Genomic DNA, 18,923 nt, shown 5'->3' with positions numbered 1-18,923 from the left:
ATATGGTGACGATTTGTCACCTAGCGTAAAATGTTACGCTTTGGGAGTGAGAACGTGTTGGTTATATTGTAGTGGTTTTCTTATGGGGAGGGTTTTGTTTCCCTTTGGTTTGCTGACCCCCAGACTTGGTCTATTCCAGATGCTCACCTGAATCAGGTAGAGTATAACAGGAAGCCATTTGCTTTTCAGAAGGGTTGGATTCTTTGCTGTATCACCATGTGTTCTCATTAATAAAGTACATTTTACTCCAGTCTCGTGCTATTTTAGTGGAAGTGAACCATGACCGTCGGCCAAAACTGACAATATGACTATTAAAAGTCTGAGTAATACTGTAATTTTCTGCTGCTCATTCCTGTGCAATATCCCATCTGACCTCCCGTCATATTTCTTTTCAAGATTTTCTTATTTAATCACTAGTGTACATATATTTATAGATACATATATATATATATTTAGTCATCTTTTCTCTTTTACCACGTCTTTCTAATATTTTGCTCTTTACTATTTTTCTATTTTTTATTTTATTTTATTATATTTTATTATATTTTCTTCTACTGTACCATGCTGCTGAGTGACTGCTGCTCGTCAAACACATTTCATTGCAATGTTGACCCTGTGCTAACTTGCATATGACAAATAAAACTGAAAACAGTAAAGGCAAAGGGAACACATCAAGTAAGGATTTCACACTCCCACTCACAACGGCACTTTCAAAGCATAAAGCCAAATATTTCAAAATTTCATTTTGAGGCATTTTAAAAATGAATGTGTTTGAGTTTCATTGCTCCAAAGTAATGTTTTCATATAAGCAAGATAACAACCAGTTTGCAACCATGTAAGTACAGTCCTCTATTGTGAACAGACGTGTTGGCAATCTGTCTGCGTTTATAAATTAGACAACAGTTATTTGCAGATCTTCATCAATCTGCCTGAGAGTGATTGCAGTCGGTCTGAGTTGGACTGCAACTGTTTTGAGTCAGGTTGCCTCCAAGGAGGCAGTTTATTATTTTCCTTTCCTAGTTGGACAGATGGCTGTTGTTTTGTTTTTACTGTAGTGTGCTGGGCCATTAATGGCTCAGGGGCTGCAGCGTATCCGCGCCAACACCTAAGGCCAACGTGGAATCACCGGTCAGACTAACATAAAGAAAGAATCTGTTAAATTACACATTTGTATTCATTAAGTCACAGACAATGAAAACAAGCAGAAATCAAGATGTAATATTTTTATAATTTTATTGATGTTAAATTAAAGTCCCAGCTTAGTTATGTTATCAGTGCAAGTCACTTCAATCTGTATAGCACCAAAGGAAACAATGGTGTTTTCAAGGTGCTTCACACTGTAAGGTAACAACTTACAGTATTAAAAAGAAAACCCCAAAAGAACAAACCCCTCTGAGCAAGCACGAGGCGACAGTGGGAAGGAAAAACTCCCTTTTAAGAGGAAGAAACCTTCGACAGAACCAGGCTCAGGGCGGGGTGGCCATCTGCCGCGACCATTCCTGGGGATTTCAAAAATGACTTGATCTGATCTAAATGTAAAACTAGCTCATTTAAAGTGTCCAGTGAGTTTTAGAAAATATTTTGCTGTTGATATCACGATGTCACTATAAAGTGGAAACTTTGTTTCTTCCCTTACACCTCCCAAAAAATGCCCGCACCGATGAGAAGCACTTAGATATGCAACTTGGTTCTGTGAATATCTTTCTTTTGAAAGTTTTAACAATATCTTCATCAAGATTTTGGAAGTTTAATTGCCAGAATGTCACCAAAGATGCATGCTTCCATCTTTTACAGAGGGATTTGAAAACCCTCTCGCTGAGTTTCTTGAACTTCTCTGGTGGGATTTTGTCGTATCTGGCCCTGATTTCAGTCCAGATTTTCATGGTAAGCCGGTTGGAGATAGCTTCAGCACTTTCAATGCTCAAGACTGTGCCTGATTTTTTTGAAACCTGGGAAATCAGTCCTTCCACAAAGATTTCCACTGAAAATCTGCATCTTTCTTTCTTTTCATATGATTCCAGTCTATCAGTAACTGTTACTGCCAACAGGTGTTCTTGGAATACTGAAGTAGTTATGATATTAAATATTGGTTGTTCCATTAAATTCATTGAATCCTCCTCCCCACTCCTCCCCATTTCCAATGATATTAGTGACAATTTATGTAATTTGTCACAAATATCAGTGAAAATCGCATTAGCAATGCAGTCAAAATAATTCTGCACTTTTCGGTCTAAATGCAAATCCATCCCCTTGAATTTGTCCAAGAGTAGATCCAACAAACGTTTTTGGTGAGAATGAGGGCACTTTAAAAGTTTACCAAGCTTTGAAAGCACAGCCTGAATTAATGTCTCTAACCATCTTTCAAAGTCTGTTTTTTCAGGTGGCTCACAGTCTACAGAAGATCTGTGATGCTGTATCTTTTTATATGACTCCGTTTGACTTACGTTTGTTAACGGTGGGATGCTGGCTTCATGTTCAACACAGGATTTCTGCTGCTGGGGATCTGGAATTGGATTGTTTTCTGGTTTTGCAGCACTGTGTTGGTCAGCATTTTGACAGCTTTCTTCTGTGTTAGCTGTTTCTTGGCTGTTAGCATCTATATTCTGTGCTGTATCAAACTCCTGCTCAGCAGAATCGTCCAAAAATTTCACACGTGACAAAACCGTTTTGGGTTTTGCAGCACTGTGTTGGTCAGCATTTTGACAGCTTTCTTCTGTGTTAGCTGTTTCTTGGCTGTTAGCATCTATATTCTGTGCTGTATCAAACTCCTGCTCAGCAGAATCGTCCAAAAATTTCACACGTGACAAAACCGTTTTGCCAGTAGTGGTGTGGACAGAACAGTTTTCATGTACAGGGGAGTTCTGGGAAGACCTCAGCGGTGATACTGCTAGTGACTGTTCACACAGGTCCATTACGTCCTCTACAAAACCTACAAGCCGCTTAGCGGTGACGCAATCCGGATAGCCTGAGGTAAGCTCTAACAACTGCTTGTTCGAAAAACTACTGACCAAGTTATCCAAGAGGGATACCAAAGCATGTACTGTAGAATTATCCCCATTGGTCTGAACTGTTTCATCATTTGTCATTGTGTTACAGTTCGAGCTTGCCATTTCACTTTTTTGTTTTTTATGTCTAAAATGTTGTTTTGTGTTAAACTCCGTGTTTGAACGTTTAAAGCGCTGCTGTCCCGCTGTGTGAATGCGTTTCAACTGAACAGCCAGGTCTATATATAAGGTCGGTTTAAGGTTTCTTTGTAACGTCACCTGACGTTTCTTTGTAACGTCACCAGTCAAAGGACTGGCCCGGCTCGTCATAACGAAAGGGGCGGGACAAATCTGTTGCTTAGCAACTGAAAAAAAGGCACACCGCGCTGAATGCTACATCCGGCCTGCGACGGTACACCGCCTCCGCACCACCGTTTAAACATGAAGTGTGGATGTTAGAAGATCCCAAATATGGTGAGCTACTGGGAAATTACTCACGTTTTTGTTCTTGAGAGTGAGCGATAATAAGCGACATTTTATTGAGAAATTACAGTAGTCTGTCTACAAAAACTACAAAAATGACCTAAATAAGACAGAAGTACACATTCATTTTTATCGTTTTGTCAACAACAGGGCGCATGAGGTTTGTTCAGTATTTGTTGTGTCTACAAGGCTCAGGCGCCCCCATGAAGTGTCTTATTTGTATAGTTGAAAGCATTATAAAGGAACGCAAAACTAAATTACATATAATTATAATTCTTGGCACTTTCTGGTGTGTGTGAGTTAGTGTTTCTCTTTTATGATTTGTGGGTCCAGCATCAAATTTAGAATCCTTCCCATCACACATGAGGTCTTGAATAATCATCTTATTTTAAAGACCTCGTAGTTTGATAGTTTGCTCTCAGACTGTGGGCTTCCTTGTGGTTTTTAGGATATTTAGAAGTAGAAGGGGATCATCCTTCTGTGGAACCAGCTCCCAGTTTGAATGCAGGAGACGGACACTATCTCTACTTTTAAGATTAAGTTTCAAAGTTACCTTTTTGCCAACGCATATAGCTAGGGCTGAATCAGGTGACCATGAATCCTCCCTTAGTTACCCTGGGACTACCCTGCTGGGGGATTCCCACCATGTGTTTATACACCTCTCTGCATTCAATAATTAGTTCTTGTTCATCTCTGGCTCTCGTCCACAGTGTGTCTTTTGTCCCCTTTTTCGTCTCCTCATCCCCAAAGGGTCGCAGCGGGCTGCCCCTCCCTGACCGTGGTTCTGCCAGAGGGTGCTTCCTGTTAAAAGTGAGTTGTTCCTTCCCACTGTATTGAGGTTTTTTCTTTTTAATTGTAGACTTTCTACCTTACAATCTATACCACCTCGAGGAGACTGTTGTTGTGATTCAGCTCTGCATAAATACAATTAAATCGAATTAAGTGGGTTCAGCTGTTTTGTGAAATAAATGTGAGTGACATGGTAAGTAATAGCCTGCATGTAACTCATGGTAAGAAGAGCAATATCGCCCCCTCCTGGTTCAACCTTTTTTTCTTTGCAGTAATCTTTCCAATAATAATACATATGCACTAACCTCATGCTTGCTGTTAACAATAGCCTAAAGACACAAAATCAAGTTTAGTTTTTTCCTTAAGTTTATGTTTTTTTTTATATGGTTGGCATTTATTTTGTTTCTTTTTAATAATTATATTGATTCTATTGATTGTTTGCCAAGCACTGAGGTCTCTGCTTAGACTGTGCTACTGGGATCACTGATTTAAAAATGAGGCAAAAGCACCAAAGTTGTGCTCAAAAATAGTACAGTGAGCTACGACCTGTTGCTGTAGTAATTCTAACACACTTATTGTTTTTAAATACATACATGTTTAGTTCTTTTAAACCTAATTATATATATATTTTTTTTGCAAAAGTGTCACCTAAACACCCAAATATACGTAATTCAAAACTTACTTTAATTATTACCCATTTGGCTGGTAACATGGACCCAGTCTGATGGATAGTTACTGAACAGATAGTCTTTTCTTTAAAGGCTGCATTCAGAGCAAATCATTGTAAAAACAAGACAAGTCAATAAAAAACAAGTAATAACTATAATACTAAACTACAATAGAGAGAAAATCCAGTAAATATAATTATATTATGTAAAAAATATACAAATATTTACCTCTAATTTAAAAAGACATTACAAGGGTACTAGTTTCATTTTAATCTAAACATAATCTAAATTGACACTAAATCAGTTTAAATATTACAGCTGAAGGTGATTTTAATAAATGTACTGCTGCTTGACTTTGTTTTACTACTGCAGTATAATTTATCATGTACAAAAGCTCCAAATGTTGTTTCTCTGACTTAATGTTCTGATGACGTTTGTGTTACTTTGCAGGAAATAGTCAGGACCCAGATGAACCTGTGCTGGAATTCAGTGTGGGTGAGTAATATGAGCATTTATGAAGGCTGTCCATGACCTGTAATTAAATTTAGCGTCATTAGTGCCACTCATTGCAAGTGACAGTGCACATGCTTTCAGCATGGAGTCTGCTCTTATGGTAGCAAAATAAATTCAGAAAATCTCCATCAAAAAGCAGCTCAGCAGCAGAAATATATATGGTCAGCTGGTTGTGAGTTAATGAGCATGTGAAATCAGTGTGAACATTTTGAAACAACAACTCTCCAACCTCGTAATTGTAAGACTGCCTGTGCAGCCACAGGAGCCTTCAGAGAGTCTTCCTGCTTGTCTCTTGGGTTGATTTGCTCATGTTTTCTCACCCAGTCAATGACTGTAAAAGGGCTGGACTAATTGGAGGCAGGTGTAATTGATTGCACTGATATGCTAGTCTACTTATAGCCCACATTACAAACACTGCTGTGTTATTTTGTCTCTCAGTGCAGGTATGTAATGTGACAAAACCTCTAATGATCTGATATGTTTGGGATGGATGGGCTGTGAATTATATAGTGAATTGTCTTATTTTGTCGCTCTGTGCAGGCTTTCTACTTACAGGGTGGTGGGTCTCAGAGGACAATTGCTACCCCTGTTGAAGTGAACAACGTGTGGAGTGCAACTGGCTTTGTGGCATAGCTGGCTCTGGCCTTGGACTGTGTGTTTTTACTTTGTACCTAAATGGGACACTGGACTTTTAACTACTATTCATTGTGTTTATAAATAAAATTTTAGAATTTTATTGACTGTCATCTTTTTGCCCACGGTTGGTCAGACCTAGAATCTGTGTGTGTGTGTGTGTGTGTGTGTGTGTGTCATCAGCAGGGTTTTGCATAAAAGAGTGTGAGCAGGTCAAAAGGTCAATTCATTTATTGTAGTTTTATGGCAGCACCCTCTAGTGGCCTTGAAGCAAACAGTCTCCTAACTAAGCCATGGCATCTCTGGTCTCTCCTACTTTTGTGTGCTCTGCTGGAGGAGCAGCATTGGATCTAGTGATACTGAGTAAGCTGATTAGGACAGGCCTGGAGAAATGTGGTTTGCATGAAGTATCAGGAAAAAAACAACCTTGTATTGTAAAATAATAATACACGAATAATAAATACTTTTCATGACATTCAGATTTCTGGACTCACGAGTTCATAGAACATTAATGTTACGAAACATTGAGAAGTCTTAAAACTACATTGTATACTTATTATTTATTTACTTTAATCAGATTTGACTGGTATTTTTAAACATTACGTTTTTGTTCCTTCAACTATTGTATTTAAGCTTATGACTCACTCACAGTATGTTTATATAACTGCCTAAAAAACGGTGAGGATGTGGCCGCAGTGGCTGAGAAGCAAGAACTTTGCTTTGTCTTTTTTTTTTTTTTTTTTTTTTTTTTAAATTGGGAAGCATAAATGAACATACCAGAAAACCCTGCACGAAGGAGCCATATTTGTTTTTTGTGTGTGCATAAGATGAAGCTTTAGTATTATTACACATATGATAAGGATGTTAGCATGCAACACACAAACTCAAGTGGTGTTGCCAAGATAGTTGCTGACTGGCAAGAAACTTCTAGAAGAAATCTGGTGACAGTCCAAAGCACAAATGAACATGTTTAATACTCGTGCAAGACCCTGTGGGAAGGTGCCAGATTGCTGTATTTTGTGTGAATCAGGAAAAGTGCACGGTGATGACTAAAGCTTATAAAACATCTCTCTCCTTATGTGTGCATATATGAGAAAGAAAATTCTGCCAAAGCAACTTTAGCTTCTTGCAAGCATCAGTACACAAAGGATGCTAACACAAAGCTAGCCAAGAACCAAGAGTGATTTTAAAGTTGAACGTATGCCGACCCCAGCAGCCAAAGGGAGCTCCGGGGAGAGCTTCTTGGGGTCCAGTGATGTGTCCTGAAGAGACGACATGAGCTCTCCCTCCTGTAGGCCCACCCCAGCAGTAGGTGCTGTCTGTCTCATTCCGAGTTAACTGCTACTCCTCTACATCTAAACGAGCCAGTTGAGGAGGTTCAGGCATCTGACAAGGGTGCCTCTTGAACGCCTCCTGGGTGAGATGTTCCAGGCATGTCCCACCAGGACAGACAGGACACACCCAGGACATGTTGGGGAGATCACAGCACTCAGCAGAGAATGCCTCAGTGTCCCCCAAATAATGGAGGAGCTGGCTCGGGAGAGTAAGGTCTGGGTCTTCTCTGCTTATGCTACTGCCACCGAAACTGGACACCAGATAAGCTCAGAAAAATGAACAACCTGTTTAAATAAAGGTTAATTTAAAAAAAAAATGTTTGTCATTAGCTAGTCTGTGTACATGTACTTCTTCTCCAGTGTTGAAATTGTTAAACTCACAACCTGCACATTTTCTGGTTGCATCATCAAATAAATACCCCCAAAAGTAGTCTGAGTACTTTTACACTGGTTTTATGCTGCGATATTTTCAAAGTCTTTCACTGAACACATTCAGTCACACATTGTTCATAATTTATTGGAAGTTTATTGTTTAATGTCCTGTCTAAATAACTTCAGTCACCATTTGTATTCATTAATGAATAACTGACTTCCAATATTAAAAGAAATAGAAACTGTTGTGCTGTTGTTCACGTAGAAGGGCCTGCTGCTGGATGTCCAGACTTTGTGCGTCAGCAGGAGGGTCAGGGTACAGGGTTCGAACCTCCTCATGAGATGTCGTATCTGCTGGATAAAAGCAAGCTACATCACATCAGGGATTGTCCTAGAGCTGCCCTACAGTAACAATCAACTGACTAATATATGAAATACTTGCAGTAGCACAATAATAAACACAAAGCAAAAAAGTGTTTAGTGAAGATAAAAAACCTCATCAAAGTTTTAGTTTGGATAAAGGGAGACAGAGCACCAATCTAAACAAGTCTAAACCATCTGGCACCTCCACACTTGTAAGAACAGCATGACCAAAGTGATTGTAGGAGGAAACAACCTTGACTTCCTTTACATAGCTTAGTACTGAGAATAAAAGAAAAGCATGATTAGAATTATTTGTGCTTCTTCTTCTTTCGGCTGCTCCCTTTAGAGGTCGCTACAGTGGATCATCCGCCTCCATCTCTCTATTTCTAGCATCCTCCTCAGTCACACCAACCCCCTGCATGTCCACCTTCACTACATCCACAAATCCTTTCTGTGGTTGTCTGAAAACATCATCCACGGAGACTCTTGCCTGATCTCATCTGTCAGCCTCTCCATCACCAGTGCAAACAAGAAGGGGCTCAGAGCCTCTCTCTGATGTAATCTCAACCCATCACATACTTCTCTGCCCCTCAGGACTTTCTTATGCAGCACCACAGTTACTCTCTTCGCACCTTATCATAGCCTTCACTCCTACCCTCTCTATGCCTCCCGTCTCCATCCTCTTCAGAGTTGCCTCACTTCCTTCTCTAATTCAATTTTCGTCCAAAGTACTCCTTCTCCCTTCTCAACACACTTTCTTCACATTAGCACATTTCCATCTCTATACTTGGTTACTCTCTTCCAGCACAATTTATGTGCCTTGCCATTCATTAAAAATCATTTTCTCCTTAGTGTCCAGCCTCACATACAACTCACTACAAGCCTTTTCCTGTGCCAGTGACACCTCTCTCTTTGCTGTGCACCTAGCCTTTTAGTACTCCTTCCTTCAGCTCCCTGACTATCCCACTCTTTCTTTGCCAGTCTCTTCCTTGAATACATTCCTGAATCTGTTATTATTTGTGCAATGAAAATTAAATCAAGAAAGATTTTGCTTTTACAGTCTCACTGCAGGTTGATACATTATAAGCACGCCTGTGGTTCACATAAGCATTAAAAGCTTGTATTACTCCCTGATGTTTTGCCTGTTAGCATGTGCAGCAGCTGGAGAAGGACTCCTAGCTGAAGACAGGACAGCTTCTCGATGTGCAGATTGGTCGTCTTCTACGAAGAAGCAAAGGAGAAAAACCCCAAATTAAACAGAACAACTACTTCTAATAACAAACAGACGTCTCTCTAAAACCGTGGCAGCAGTTCACCATGTCAAATGCTTTCTTGTCGTGCACAGTGACTATAACAATCAGCCCCACTGGCTGCACTGTCCTGCAGTGACATAAGTTAATTCAGCATTGCTATAAAACAATGAGGCTATTACGTTTGACCTGTACTTGCAGAATACATTCCAAAGCTTTTGTTTCCTAAAGCATTCGTCCTTCTTTGTGAGCAGTTTGTGACAAAAGAAAAGCCCAGAAACAGGCACCAGTTCAAAGGCATTTCTCAGATGATTTGCTGTAAACTTGAATACAAGCACAGATGAATAAATGTCTTGTAAAACATTGTACTAAATACATTCTTCACTACGAATATCAAATTAAGATCACACGTTAACAGCCCAGAGTTAGTATCGTGTCTTTGCCTCACCACATCTGGGGGTTAACTGGGTTAAATTCAACATAGCAGCGTCTCTAAATGACTGATTCTAAGCCTGGCACAAAAGATAGAAATCCCTGTTGTTCTGGCATCTTATTCCTGCACACATTACCCTGCTGTTCAGTGGTGCCTGACTGCAATACCTGTTTACCAGATTGTAGTGGGTCTCGTGTGAATCTGTGCAACCCATCTGAACCTCCAGTTGTCACCGCTCTTTCCTCAGACACCAACGTAAGGCTGACAGCAAACTGAACACTTCCTGTTGATCATCTGAAGCACGACAGGGGACTGAAGGCAGGGCAGGGATCAGGAAAATAAAGGTTTATAATTTGCACAAATCTTACCCTGCTGGCTGGGAATTTCATTGGGCGGTGGGTGGTTTGGTGCTGACACTGAGCAATTCTGTGAATGCATTTTTATTTATTTATAGAGTTGTCATACAGGGCAAAATGTGAAAAAATTTGCAGTCTTTGCAATGAGTTACTCAGAGTTCTAGACGAGCGCTGGCTAAAAACAGAGGAGGGCCTAGATGGCGCAAGATTTGCCAGCTTTTTCTGCAAGGTTGGGATGGGCGGAGAGGGCTGCCTCTGCAGGACGACAACTAGATTCTTTCTTTGTCATTCTTTGACAACGACACAGCGAGCTGAAGCACTCCTGTCTTTTCAGGCTTACTGTACCTCATAATTCAACCGTGAGTCTCTCTCCACCCTGGTGGCCTGAGGTACCTTCTTAGTCTCTTTTTCCTGCCTCACCACCTTTTCCTCCTTCTGCTGACGTGTTTCAGCTTCATGGATCCTGCCTTGGTTTTTCAGCTTATGCTGCAGAGTAGATAAAACTATCTCTCAAAGTCCACTCCATTGTGATACATATATATTTAACATTACTGTTTCTCATTTTCTAAAGCTTAAAACAACACTAATTTGCTTTAAGACCAAGAGTGCAGCAGGTCAACTATCACAGTAAATATAAGGACTTTTTGTTAATAGGTTGTTGCATTTGCTTTGTAATGCTGACTTCACACAAACTGGACGGCAACACGTTTTTCAACTCGAGCAATCTAAACATCACCACAGTTAAATCAAACCAGTCGTCGTCTGATTTTTGTTATGTTTAAAAACTATAGTGTCACCGTCTGCCTGAGAAATATTCTGCTACAAGTGGGCTTTGGTATTGTTTTTCTCTCCCTCTATCGCCTGGGCGGAGGCCATTGTGGGCTCCCGCCTTTGGCCTACATACCTGGGAGATGGTGAACACCTGCGTCTCATTAACCAGCCTCTACTTACGGGAAGAAGTTAGACTGCTCTTTGCTGGATTGTTGCTTGATTCATGTTAGTGAAGTCCTGGCTAGGACACTAGTAATCTAGTTCTCTTGGATTTTGAATCTTGTGCTAACACGTCGTTTCCCTGTGTACAGACACCCTGGACCTGCCCTTGTTCCTTACAGAAATTCTGGTACGAGAGAGGAGTGAGAGACTGGTGAGACGCCAAGAGAGACAGAAGGAGAGTGAGTGTGTTCCCCCTGCTTTTCCCTGCAGATTCCCTGGAGACCTGATCCCTGCATCCTTGTCTATAGCACTTTGACACTGTCGCACATTTAACTTGGTCTAACACAGGGCCATATAGGTTTTTCCCCTCTTAATAATAAACAACTTCATTTAGGAATTGCATTTTGTGTTTATTTGTGTCATCTTTGTTTAATATTTAAATGTATTCATCAATTTCAGAGAAAGCTCACATACTCAATACCAACAAGAAGAAAGAACTACAAATGACTAAAGTTGCAGTGAGGAAGTGAGATCTGACTAATGACAGGAAGTAAAAAGAGTCATCAGTTCAGAGACTGTGATGGTTGAGATCGACAACAAGAAAGACGTGAGGCAGAGAAGCACGATGGATGAATTCAGATGGATTCAAATGTTTTTATCTCTGATGCTGATGATTCTGATTCCAGGTAAGGATACAGGAAACATTTTATTAGCAACAAAACTAAATATTATCAGTATTACTATGGTCAATAAACTTTACAGTAAATAAGAAAGCTGAGCATGTACTGTTGTTTTAGGGAAATATGGGACATGTTTACAGACCCGAGTCTAAAATCTTCGCTCTGATTGTAAAACTGCTGCATTCTAATTTATCTTTCATATTTCTCATCAATCTTCTCAACAGTATCTGAAACTGAAATATCCATTTTTATGAAAGTTGGAGATGACGTCACTCTGCCTTGTCTAAATGTGATAGATGAGCAGAATAACTGTGACAGTACTGAATGGACCTTTGTTTCAAGACACAAAACAACAGTAGAGCTGATCACACTTGGACAGACAAAGTCAAATCAGACAGACTGAGTGTTACAGCGAACTGTTCTCTGGTTATTAAGAAGCTCACATTTGAGGAAGTTGGTCTTTATTCATGCCTACAGTACAAATTAGGAGAAATACAAACTCTAAACGCTCTGGTTCATCTGTCTCAGGTTAATCTTTTTATTATTAGTCATTGGGAAGCACCTACAAAGAAATCCGTCACAATGAGAACCTGTTCAAACCATTTGATTTTGTGACCAAAGGTGCTGGTGTAATGACTTGTAATTGTGACAGCCCTGACACTTTGATATAAGTACTTGCTTTTGATGAATATATTATCTGTTTTGATTAAGGGACTTGCTTTTGAAGCATTGACTACTTATTTTGAGCAACTGACTTTTCTTTTTGATGAGGTGACTCACTTTTGCGAGTTATCCACCATGTTTTGCAGTTTGCACCAATTGTTTTGAGAAGAGCCTTAGTAGTGGTGCAGAGATCAATTTTGTTGTGAGAAATGCACCAAAGCAACTGATAAAAACTGTAAACTGCTCTGTGGTGACATATGGACAGTGTCATCACACCGTGAATTGGCTGATTAAACGTCAAGATATGAACAAAGATGACAAAGAAATACTGACCTCACAGACTGACTGCTCCACTACTGTGACCCTTTGGAAGTCTCACTATATCTATCCATCAAGATATGAGAAAATGAAGTGTGACGTGACTGATGCTAACACAGGAAGTGTGCAGCTGTTTACCTTTAGCTGTCAGACCTCAGATGAGGAAACAGGTGAGCTCACGATCAGCTGTTTAAAACAACTAAAAATAGCTAAAATATTAATTAGATGTATTTCAGGTGTTTGGGCAAAATAGCTTTTGTTGTGTTTATAATTTTGGGGCGATCGTGGCTCAAGAGTTGGCAGTTTGTCTTGTAATCGGAAGGTTGCCGGTTCGAGCCCCGGCTCCGTCAGTCTCGGTCGTTGTGTCCTTGGGCAAGACACTTCACCTGTTGCCTACTGGTGGTGGTCAGAGGGCCCGGTGGCGCCAGTGTCCGGCAGCCTCGCCTCTGTCAGCTTGTGGGGATAGGTTAATTGATTAATCCAAAGTGCCCATAGGTGTGAATGCGGGAGTGAATGTGAGCGCGAATGATGTCTTTGTGTGTTGGCCCTGCGACAGACTGGCAACCTGTCCAGGGTGTACCCCGCCTCTCGCCCTATGACAGCTGGGAGAGGCTCCAGCACCCCCCGCGACCCTAAGAAGGATAAGCGGAAGCGAATGGATGGATGTATTTCTAACACGCGAACAATGTGAAAAAACTTTTGATTGTTCTTTTTTCATTTATTCAGATGACAAAAAAACAACACAGAAACCAACAAGAAAAACCAAGAGATACACAACTGAAGCAGAAGCAACCACAACAACAATGAAGGATGATTCACAAGGTACTTACATAACACATCCTTATGTCATGTAAACTCTTGTAATCCTTTTTAATGATAATATTTAGTGGAACATAATAATTTCGATTTAAATGTGCCCGATTAAATAAATGAAGAACCTAAATAAGGACGACATAAGAAGAAAAAATGAAAATGTTTCATGAGATATAATCACATTTATTTTAAAATATTTGTTTGATATAAAGTTATTGATTTTTTTATTATGTAATGCCAAGTTTGGATGTTTTCTTTTATTCAGATGTTTCTGTATCTTCGAGGTTCATTATTGTCTCAGTGGGTTTAGCAGCACTTTTAATCACTGCTGTGACAGTCAACACATGGAGCAGAACTAAAGGTAAATTTAATATTGAGGAATTTGAATGATTTTTAAGTTTGATTTGAAACAGAAAAAATGTCTTATCTCATTTTAGGTCAGAAAACACAGATGGATCAAACCACAGTAAGTAACTCAGCAAGTTAAAAGTCTTTTGGTTGTTTTTCTCATCCTTGTTATTTTCTAATAACTGCAGATGATGTTCATGAGATTATTTTGGATTTCCTGAGTTTAAGTGGTTCAGCAGATAATCGAGAGTCAGATGTCTACAACTGGGAGGATATGAAAAACCATACGTGAGAGTTTTGGAAAATTAAATTAACACTGCTTATAAATTAACGGTGAAGTTATGTTTATCTCGCATGCAAACACAGAGAAAAGTAAAAAACACAGACACAATACAAAATCCAGTAAATCCAGCAGGAGAAAGGGACAAGGAAAACTCTGGAATATTTACAAAACAGGGAGAAAGATGAAAAGCACAGATAAGGTCAGTTAAAGTAGGAAGCAATAACACAAAAAGCCATGTGACAAACCTTCAAAATAAAAGTGAAAATAACTGCATAAAAAACCTCAGATTATATCGTTTGTTTTGTTGGATGTCATTGTGGTGCATTTTCTCCTCTCAGTAAAATAAAGAGAGAAAAGAAACACTCAATGTTGGGTCTGCGCTTCAGCAGGCCCGCTAGTTCAGACTTGTTCCCGTGAACAAAGCAAGACGAACAGCTTTAACCGGGTTTTTACTTGCTAGGAAGGGGAGACCTTGGCAGTACAATAATGGTAACATTTAACAATTTCAACCTAACACTCAAAAACACAAAAGAAAAGAAAACTAAGAACTAATGGAAAGAATATAACTGAAACCACAGGTAATAATAAACACAATGCCAATTTATTTGTCTCACAATCTGATACATTTGGTTTTGGGTTTTTTGCTTGTTTTTCACAGGTACATTATGATAAAGTTGATGTTTCAATAAAGTATGAAAGCACTGGAGGCTCTGGTGTTTCTGTCAGATACCACTGATCCACAACATCAGCTCAGCAGAAAAAAACTGCTGTTGTATTATCAGTATAATCTTATCTAGTTTAATAGATTTAATCCTATTGTTATGGCTCTGGCCATCTTTTGAATCACAGTGGCTGGATTTTGCTGGCAGCTGCTGATTGGTTCCATCATCAAGTGGCTGTTTTAAAAATCCTCTCCAGCAGTCTCCCCGGCAGTAGCTGACAGCAGCAGCAGGCCCGTCCTTGGCCTCCAAACCATCTATGACAGATCTGGGTGTGTGATTTCAGAGAACTGCCAAGTTTTGTATTTAGTGTGTTGATACTTTGACTTTTAACTAAGCACTGAAGCAGAAAGAGAGAACTGCCTTATTATTTTCTATCATTTTTTTCTTGTTTATTCAATTAGTGAGTTGGGGGTAGCGCTCGGCTTTTGTTTGTTTTAGATTTCTAAATGACCGTTATGGGTTTTGTAGCATGAGTTTATTGACCGTTAAATACCATTAAATCTGTATCAGTTTCTTCCTTTTTATTGCTTACAATAATGTCATCTGGAGATAAAATGTTTTTCTATTCATTTGTTATCTGCCCACAACTAGTTTTGCTCTAAATGAATGCCTGAAAAAACTGAAAAAGCCAAGTTTGAAAACTGTAAAAAGCATCCAAAAGATAAGAAAGTTAGGCCAAAAATAAAATCAGTAGACCACACCATGAATCGTAAAACCTGAAGTAAGAGGTCAAAACACAAATGCAATATCTTGAGACATCATTTCTGAGAAATTAAAGTGATGAATGAAGAGTTGTTTATGTTGCATTACAGTGAGACATATTTTCAAGGATAGCTGTTGGCAAAGTAGGATCCAAGTGCAGAACTCAAATCCATGTTAAACTCAAAAAGCAGCTTTATTGCTGACCTTAGCAGGCCAAAATGCAAAACACAAAATAATTCAGGCAACACTAAAAACCTGGAAGTCACAAACTAGCCTCTAAGGAACATAGAACATAACAAAGAACAGAAGCAAACTGGGGCTTTAAATACACATGAGGAGATTAGGCCATAGTGGAGACTAGCAACTCAGTTGTACGGTGGCCCTGAGAGGCCACTGCAACTTAAGAAAACACCAGCAATAAGAAAAATGCTGCAAAAGCACACAAAACACAACGAAAAGAGGAAAAACGACAACGGAAATAGGAAAAAACTGATTTCCAAAAGCACAACGTGTTTCTGGGGAGACAATAACCCGACGGACCAGTTGCAGGAACCAAATATGCTAAGAATTGCGCTGGGAGACACTTAAAAGAAGTGGAGGATTTATCGGTTTTGTGAGGAAAGAAAAGATGAGTGGTATATGTGTTAGCCTAACTATTAGCCTAAAAATCCATCATCAGTATTATATGAATCATGATAAAACACACCTAGCATGTTTTGCGTTGTGAGTGCGAATGGTTGTCTGTCTCTGTGTGTTGGCCCTGCGACAGACTGGCGACCTGTCCAGGGTGAACCCCACCTCTCGCCTTATGACAGCTGGGATAGGCTCCAGCAACCCCGCGACACTAAAAAGGATAAGTGGATGGATGGATATTACTGAGGAGTCAGCATGTTTTTCTCTTCATTGTTTAGGTGGATCCTGAAGTTTCCTATGTCACCATCAGCAACACCTAGAAAACCAAGATAAGGTGTTTTGTTTAGTGATATGTTTGTTTGTTTGTTATTATTTTATCTATATATCAGACAGCTTTTTTCAGGTCGTGTTGATGATGAAATGATGCAGTGACTTCTGCTCTAGTGTCAATTTTAAAATAACATAGTTCAAGCTGTTGAAAAAAATGAATTTGCATTTAATGGAAAGACAATTCTTGAATATTGTTTATGGGTCCAACAGATTTAAAGAAACACCAGTTTTTGGGACAGTGCCCAGCTACATTATAATACACTTATTTTTCCTTTTTTTTAAATGAAAATATAATTGGTACCAGGAGTTCTTTGCTATGGATATGAGCAGTTGCTCTAAGAGAAGGCTGGATAGAAAACATACAACTAAAACTATTGCTATTGCTAGACTATTGAACAGCACACAGGATTCAGTGCCATGGTCCTAGAGTTTTGAGTTGTATTTGAGTTTCAAATTTGTGTTCTGAAGATCTTCCTTAGCTTCTATTTTTATTATTTATTACCTGTTTTTACTGTTCATCTTATTTTGAATTTTTCCTCTGTCAAAAGAAAAGAAATCCAAAGTATTGAAAGGAATCTATGCTCTTTATTTTGTTCTCATTTTTATGATGATGGGTAGGTTGACAGTTGAGGTCAGGCAGGAGTCTCTGGTCTATTATGTTTGTGGACAACATTAAGAAACAGGTGAAAGACGGCCTGTAGCGGTGGAGGAGTGTTCTGGAGAGAAGTTGTGTGAATGAGAGGGAGACAGGTTTAACAGAGATGCTGCAGGGAGTAGAGGTAATATAGGTGGAGAAATTCAAATACCTGAGGTCAATGAGCCAAAGCAACATTTATGATGTTATTATCATTGTGTAACCACATCATTTCTTTAGGGATTAATACATTTTTCTGATTCTGATTATGTTTTGTTTTTGTCATCCAGCCACTGATCAGCAACATCAACTCAGCAGAGAAAACTGCTGTTATATTATCAATGTCATCTCATCTGGTTTTATAGGTAAATATAAACTAGATGAGAACTTTAAAGCAATGTTAATAGTTTTTGTGTTTCACGCTGTTGTTATTTTAATCTGATAGAAGATGTGTATTCAAGTCTTAATCCTCTCTTATAATATGACTGTTGTTAAATGCCTTTAATGCCTTTATAGTTTGTGTAAGTGAAATATGTGCAGTGTCAAAAGTCCAGTATGAGTTTTATAACATGTCTTTCATGATGATTAAATAGAATCTGAATCAATATCTTGAATATTCTTTTTTATAGTAATGTAATCTGGAAAATATGCATTTCTATTAATTTGGTGAAATTCTATTCTCACAGTTTATGTCTGAGCACTTTTTTGTGTATTATTCCTTTTATCCGCCAGAGGTCCTCAGTTTTCCAGTATTTGCACAGTCACCTGTTAGAGACTTAGAAACTTAGACTTAGAGCTTTTTATTGTCATTGTGCAGTTTCTTGCACAGCGAAATTGGGTAGCTGAACCACAAAGGTGCTAAAGTAAGAAGAGAAACCAATATACAACGAAGGCGGAAAATAAATAAATAATTAAATAAATAGAATAAAATAAAAAACAGTGTATATGTATACATATGTGAGTGGAACTATATACATGGTGTATGTGTAGGAAACATTGAAACAGACTGGGACCAAAATAATTGCACATGAGCCAAAAATATTGCACAGAACATGGAAAGACTGAGATATTGCACATAGATGATCAACAGCAGTGTCAGGGTGGATGATCGCTGGTTGCCAACCTTGACTGACTGTGAACGGTCTGTGAGGAAGTTTTTGATCCATGCACATGTGGAGGGGGGGAGTCCAAGTTTACCAGCTTGTCTATAAGAATGTCTTGGATGATAGTATTGAGCTGAAATCAACGAAGAGCATCCTTACTGATGTCCCAGGATTCTCCAGGTGATGCAGAGCGGAGTGGAGAGCAGTGGAAATTGCATCCTCTGTGGACCTATTTGCCTTGTAGGCAAACTGGTGGGGGTCAAAGCTGGGTGGGAGGCAGTCCTTTATGTGTTTTAGGACGAGCTTCTCAAAGCACTTTGCAACCACTGGAGTCAGTGCGATGGGTCTGTAGTCACTGAGGCTACTGATGGTGGTGGACTTGGGGACTGGGACTATTGTTGACAATTTCAGGCAGTGAGGGACAGAGGCATGTGTCAGGGAGAGGTTGAATAGTCTGGTGAACACAGGAGCCAGCTGGTCGGCGCAGGCTTTGAGCACTCTACCAGCAGCTTTAATGACACCACTCCCAAGACTTGTCTCAATTTTCAATTTTGTGCCTCCTCATCTCCTGTGTCCTCCTGCT

At 39.4% G+C, this 18,923-nt stretch overlaps 1 protein-coding gene across 4 annotated transcripts; it reads left to right on the top strand.

Moving 5' to 3' along the window:
• Nucleotides 1-286: 286 nt before the first annotated feature.
• Nucleotides 287-17,836, top strand: LOC146707704 (uncharacterized). Of its 4 annotated transcripts, XM_085459209.1 has the most exons (9): nt 287-3,458; nt 4,178-4,277; nt 5,375-5,419; nt 11,261-11,797; nt 13,499-13,594; nt 13,851-13,946; nt 14,023-14,051; nt 16,552-16,607; nt 17,528-17,836. In XM_085459209.1, the coding sequence occupies exons 4-8, from the start codon at nt 11,692-11,694 to the stop codon at nt 16,591-16,593; spliced, it is 369 nt and encodes a 122-aa protein (XP_085315335.1). In that variant the 5' UTR covers nt 287-3,458; nt 4,178-4,277; nt 5,375-5,419; nt 11,261-11,691; the 3' UTR covers nt 16,594-16,607; nt 17,528-17,836. The 4 variants fall into 4 exon arrangements, 1 of the variants encoding a protein (XP_085315335.1); XR_014920869.1 differs by lacking the exons at nt 11,261-11,797; nt 13,499-13,594; nt 13,851-13,946; ... (1 more) ...; nt 16,552-16,607; nt 17,528-17,836 and adding an exon at nt 5,993-6,173; XR_014920867.1 differs by lacking the exons at nt 11,261-11,797; nt 13,499-13,594; nt 13,851-13,946; ... (1 more) ...; nt 16,552-16,607; nt 17,528-17,836 and adding an exon at nt 5,978-6,173.
• Nucleotides 17,837-18,923: the final 1,087 nt, after the last annotated feature.

Source organism: Copadichromis virginalis, linkage group LG6 (genome assembly GCF_057382275.1).
Source record: "Copadichromis virginalis isolate Kocher_CV1m ecotype Utaka linkage group LG6, C_Virginalis_male_GT1.1, whole genome shotgun sequence".
NCBI lineage: Eukaryota > Metazoa > Chordata > Actinopteri > Cichliformes > Cichlidae > Copadichromis > Copadichromis virginalis.
This window is presented reverse-complemented; position numbering and strand designations above follow the sequence as displayed.